This window comes from Prinia subflava, chromosome 21 (assembly GCF_021018805.1).
Source record: "Prinia subflava isolate CZ2003 ecotype Zambia chromosome 21, Cam_Psub_1.2, whole genome shotgun sequence".
Lineage (NCBI taxonomy): Eukaryota > Metazoa > Chordata > Aves > Passeriformes > Cisticolidae > Prinia > Prinia subflava.
Window position 1 is genome coordinate 1,063,808 of NC_086267.1, and position 6,000 is coordinate 1,069,807.

General features: G+C 55.9%; 1 protein-coding gene across 8 annotated transcripts in view; it reads left to right on the forward strand.

Moving 5' to 3' along the window:
- Window positions 1–2,896, forward strand: part of ARHGEF10L (Rho guanine nucleotide exchange factor 10 like) — a 49,295-nt gene extending 46,399 nt beyond the window's left edge. For 4 of the 8 annotated variants that reach the window (XM_063417526.1, XM_063417521.1, XM_063417523.1 and 1 more), the window contains 2 exons: window positions 1,246–1,368; window positions 1,941–2,896. In XM_063417526.1, coding sequence (XP_063273596.1) covers window positions 1,246–1,368; window positions 1,941–2,631 — 814 coding nt within the window. In that variant the 3' untranslated portion in view covers window positions 2,632–2,896. The remainder of the gene's footprint in view (window positions 1–1,245; window positions 1,369–1,940) is intronic. The other 4 variants (XM_063417524.1, XM_063417522.1, XM_063417525.1 and 1 more) reach the window with 1 other exon arrangement.
- The last annotated feature ends 3,104 nt before the right edge of the window (window positions 2,897–6,000 follow it).

The window sequence follows — 6,000 nt, forward strand, 5'->3', positions numbered from 1 at the left end:
TCTGATCCCATCCCTGGATCCCAAATCTGTGCTCTGATCCCATCCCTGGATCCCAAATCTGTGCTCTGATCCCATCCCTGGATCCCGACTTTGTGCTCTGATCCCATCCCTGGATCCCAACTGTGCTCTGATCCCATCCCTGGATCCCAAATCTGTGCTCTGATCCCATCCCTGGATCCCAAATCTGTGCTCTGATCCCATCCCTGGATCCCGACTTTGTGCTCTGATCCCATCCCTGGATCCCAACTGTGCTCTGATCCCATCCCTGGATCCCAAATCTGTGCTCTGATCCCATCCCTGGATCCCAAATCTGTGCTCTAATCCCATCCCTGGATCCTGATTTGTTCTCTGGTCCCGTCCCCGGATCCTGACTTTTTCCCATGATCCCATCCCTGGATCCCAGCTTTGATCTGTGATCCCATGCCTGGATCCCGACCTTGTCCTGTGATCCCATCCCTGTCCCCCATCCCTGTCCCCCTCCAGGCTATCCCAGCCCCATTCCCACTCCTCAGCTCGTGTCATTCCGTGTTCCCTTTTCCCTCTTTCTGGGCCTGTCCCGATATCCTGATGTCCCTCCCATCCCTGCATTCCCAAGCGTTGGGATTGAATCCATCTGAGCTCCTGCTCCCAAAGCCTCTGGAATGTGCAGCTCCTTCAGGAGCCGCAGCGCCGAGGGTTCATCGATTTCCCTGGATTTATCGATTTCCCTGGATTAATCTTTCCCTGGATTTATTGATTTCCCCAGATTTATCGATCTCCCTGGATTTATCGCTTCCCCTGGATTAATCTTTCCTTGGATTCCTCTCTTTCCCTGAGTTAATTTTTCCCTGGATTTATCAATTTCCCTGGATTTATCAATTTCCCTGGATTTACCGATTTCCCTGGATTTATCACTTTCCCTTGATTAATCTTTCCCTGGATTTATCGATCTCCCTGGGTTTATCGATCTCCCTGGATTTATCGCTTCCCCCAGATTAATCTTTCCCTGGATTCCTCTCTTTCTCTGAGTTAATCTCTCCCTGGATTTATCGATTTCCCTGGATTTATCGATTTCCCTGGATTTATTGCTTTCCCAACTCCCCTGAACTCCTTCCCATGAAATCCTCATTTCCTGCTGGAATCTTGCTTTCCTCCCGCTTTTTCCTTTCCCTCTTCCAATTCCTTTCCCTTCCCAGCGCTTCCTGCCGGGCGCAGGGCCGTGGAATTCTCCCTGATCCCGGCTGTTCCCGGCTGTTCCCGCTGCAGGGCAGAAGCTCGTGTGCGTCACCAGCCTCCTGCTGTGCCAGGGCTCGCTCTGGGTGGGCACCGACCTGGGCATCATCGTCCTGCTGCCCGTGCCGCGCCTGGAGGGCATCCCCAAAATCACCGGTGAGCGCCGCGCCTTCCCGGGAAAACCGGGGCCCTCCCGGGAAATGGCGCCTGTTCCCAGGGAAACGGCTTCACTTCCAGAGAAACGTGCGTTCCCTAAAAACGGCGCCGTTCCCAAAAAACAGCACCATTCCCAAAAAACAGTGCCTTTCACAAAAAACAGCGCCATTCCCAAAAAACAGTGCCGTTCCCAAAAAACAGCACCATTCCCAAAAAACAGTGCCTTTCGCAAAGAACAGCGCCATTCCCAGGCTGTTCCCTGCCCTTTCCCAGCCCATTCCCGTCCCATTCCCGACCCATTCCCGGCCCATTCCCAGCCCATTCTCAGCCCATTCCCAGCCTGTTCCAGCACATTCCCAGCCCGTTCCCGGCACATTCCCAGCCTATTTTCAGCTGGATCCTGCTGTTTCCATTCCCAGCCCTTTCCCAGCCCATTCCCAGCCCATTCCCAGCCCATTCCCAGCCCGTTCCCATCCCATTCCTGGCCCATTCCCGGCCCATTCCCAGCCCTCTCCCAGCCCGCTCCCATCCCGTTCCCATCCCGTTCCCAGCCGGATCCCGCTGTTTTCCAGGGAAGGGGATGGTGTCCCTGAACGGCCACGCCGGCCCCGTGCAGTTCCTGGCGCTGGCTCTCAGCACTTTGGCCCCCGACGCGCTCCGGGCCGAGCAGGACGAGCCCGACGAGGCCGAGGATCCCGAGAAATCCCCGGATCCCGAGGGGCTCCCGCCGCGGGAAATGCGGAAAAAAGGGATTTTGTTACAGTACCGGCTGCGCTCCACGGCCCACCTGCCCGGCCAGCTGCTCTCCGTGCGGGAAGCGGCGCCGGGAGCGCCGGGAACGCCGGGACACGCCGAGGAGGACGGATCCATCTACGAGCTGGCCGACGATCCCGACGTGTGGGTGCGGAGCCGGCCCTGCTCCCGGGATTCCTCCCGCAAGGAGATCTCCTCCGTGGCCATCATCTCCGGAGGCCGCGGGTACCGGGATTTCCGGGCGGAATCCGCGCGCCGCTCCGGAGCCGCCGACAGCTCCCTGCTCATCTGGCAGCTCCCGCTGGCGCTGTGAGCTCACCCGGAATTCCCGAATTTCCTACCTCAGGAATCCCCCGGATTCCCGGGAGCGGCGCCGCCCAGGGCGCTTCAGCCGCTGCAAGGAAAACAAAAACTGGGAGAAATGCGGGATTTTCCCCCAAACCCAGCGGATCTGGAGCTGGGAGCAGCGGGATTTTCCCAGTTTCCCGGTGTGTGTGTGTGTGTGGATAATCCCTAGAGATAGAAATCCCAGGATTATAAATAGGCTGTATATTATTACCTGTAAAAAGAAGGAATCTGTATATATTGGGAATGCTGGGAAGAGTGGGAGCAGCTCCCGAAAAAGTGACTCCGGCTGCAATATCCACTCCTATTCCCGACTGGGAATTTGAGGATCTTCCGTATGGAAACCCCCTGGATTTGGGAGCCGAGCGCGCTCGGCTTCCCGAGGAAAGGAAACCAGGGGGAGTGTGGAAATAAATCCCATAGGAATGGCCGTGGTTTCCTTGGTTTCTAGCTTTGGGGCTTTCCCGGGATTTGGGGGCAGCATTCCAAGGGTTCTGCTTCCCTGGGAATGCCCCGGGCTGGGGCTTGGAGCAGCTTGGGAATGCAGCAGGAATGGGATGAGCTTTAGGATGATTCCAACCCATCCTGGAATTCTGTGAGATTCTGATGCACCCCTCTTAGAGCTGCACATCCTAAAAATCAGTTTAAACCCCCCACATTTCCTCTTTTCCCACTGGGAATGGGGTGGGATGGAGGGAAAATCCACCCCTTGTTCCTCTGCTTGCACCCACTCCATCGGCTCCGGAGAAATCCCAGGAACTCGTCCCAGGACTGGATCCATTCCCTCTGCATTGGGCTCCGATGGGATTCTGTGGGGCCCATCCCAGTGACGGATGGAAATTCCTGAGCCCTGTAGTGGGAGCTGCTGATGGATATTCCATCCTCATCCCAACCCTCTCAGGGATATTCCCCTCTCCTGGTCCCAGCCCTGCTTGGGATCCACGGAGCAGCCGCCACCCCCGTGAGGCCGATCCGGCTTCAAGGAAATGCTGGCTTTGAAGCGATCCCGAAGAAAAGCGGATTCGCCGCTCCCGCTCTCTCCGAGCCGGGCACCGAGCTGGATTTCCCGAGGCCGGTGCTGCTTTTCCCGTGTTTCCCGCTCCAGGCTGGGAATTCGGGTCGGGGGGTTGATTCCAGGGCGGGCCCCGCTCTGGCCTCCCCCGGGGGTCCCGCGTTCCGCCCCGGCCGCGGCTCCACCTCGGGGACATCGAGTGACACCGGGAGGCTTTTAACACCTCACCGCGGCACGGCTCAGCTGCTCTGGAGAGCTGGGAATGCTCCGGATCCAGGGATTTCATGGTCTGATTCCTGCGCACAAACACCGCGGCGGCCCCGGCTAAAAATAATCAGCGCTGGCTGCATTCGGGGCTGATGCAGGAGCTCCGCGGGCGGCAGCGGCTCCTGGGAATTCCGTGGGATGAGGGGTTGGGAATGGGACTTGTGGGGGCTCATCCTGTTTGGAAAAACTTCCCAGGATTTCCAGTGTGGGTAAATAGGGAGCAGAGCCAATTCCAGGGGAGAAATCCAGGAATATTTCACCTCCAAAGTGGGCAGAGCTTCTTTGCCTTCCATGCAAGGAGGGGTTGGAGAGAAGCACATCCAAGACTCGTCCGGGCTCATCCCGTTTGGAAAAACTTCCCAGGGTTTCCAGTGTGGGAAAACAGGGAGCAGAGCCAATTTTAGGGGAGAAATCTGGGAATCTTTCACCCCCAAGGTGGGCGGAACCTCTGTGCATCCCATGCCAGGAGGGGTTGGAATCTGCAACTTGTGGTGGCTCATCCCATTTGAAAAACTTCCCAGGATTTCCCGTTTGGGTTCATAGAGAGCAGAGCTGATTTTAGGGAAGAAATCCGTGAATATTTCACACCCAAGGTGGGCAGAACATTCCATGCAAGGAGGAGTTGGAATCTGCAACTCGCAAGGGCTTATCCCATTTGGAAAAACTTCCCAGGATTTCCAGGGTAGGTAAATATGGAACAGAGCCGACTTTAGGGGAGAAATCCGGGAATATTTCACCCTCAAAGTGGGCAGAACCTCTGTGCATTCCATGCTAGGAGGGGGCACATCCGTAACTTGGGAGGGCTCATCCCATTTGGAAAAAATGCCCAGGATGGAGGAACTTCTGTAGCTTCCATACAAGGAGAGGTCGGAATCTGTGACTCATGAGGGCTCATCCCATTTGGAAAAACTTCCCAGGATTTCCAGTGTGGGTTCTTAGGGAGCAGAGCCAATTCCAGGAGAGAAATCCAGGAATAATTTGCCCTCGGATGAGTTTTTCCGCCCTCCTTGAGCAGGATTTGCCCTTCCCAAGTTTTCCAATCCCTACTGAGGAGGTCCCTGTCCCGCTCATCCCAACCCACCCCCAGCTCTCCGTGCTCTCCTGGGCTAAAAACAGGGATGCAGCAGAAATTCCAAGGGTTTTCCTCCTGGCTGCTCTTCCCAAGGAAGCACTTCCATGCAAACCCCCCTCCCTGGCTCCATCCGTGTGCTGGTGGGAACTGGGAACAGAAAAGATGGACATGGAACATTCCAGGTGTGGTGGGAACTGGGATGGAAAAGATGGACGTGGAACATTCCAGATGTGGTGGGAATTCAGGATGGAAAAGGTGGAAATGGAACGTTCCAGGTGTGGTGGGAACTGGGATGGAAAAGGTGGAAAGGAACGTTCCAGGTGTTGCTCCTGGGATCAGGAGCTGCTGGGAAGAGTTTTCCCAGTTTTCCGGATCCAAGGCAATGCCTCAATCAGGGATCATTGTTCCCTGCTCTTCCTGGGAGTTGGGCTCTGCCAGCAAAGGGTGCCAAGAGGAGAAGCTGAGGGAGCTGGGAAGATTCCAGATCCTGCTCCGGCTCTGGAATCCGCCCTCATCCCCCGGGCTCACTGGAAAAGCCTTTTCTGCCCCAAAATTCCTCTCCAGAGGGAACTGTTGGATGTGGAGCAGCTCTGTGGGGCAGGATGCGGATCCTCGGGTGGGAGGCACACAGATATCCCACATTCCATTGGGTATCCCCCATTCCATCGGATATCCCCCATTCCATCGGATATCCCCCATTCCATTGGATATCCCCCATTCCATCGGATATCCCACATTCCATTGGATATCCCACATTCCATCAGATATCCCACATTCCACTGGATATCCCCCATTCCATCAGATAGTCCTCATTCCATCGGATATCCCACATTCCATTGGATATCCCCCATTCCATCGGATATCCCCCATTCCATCGGATATCCCCCATTCCATTGGATATCCCCCATTCCATCAGATATCCCCCATTCCACCGGATATCCCCCATTGCATTGGATATCCCCCATTCCATCGGATATCCCACATTCCATCCCACTCCCGCCTGCTGGCTTGGGCTTTGCAGGGAATTCAACACCACGGAGCTGCTGCCGAGACCTTTCTGGGTTATTTTTGTCTGATTCCTTAAGGAAAAGGGCGGTGGATGAATCATTCCTGGATTTTCCTGCTTCAGGCCGGAATCCTCCCGTCTTTATTTCCCTGTCACTCCGATCTCCCCAAAACCGGC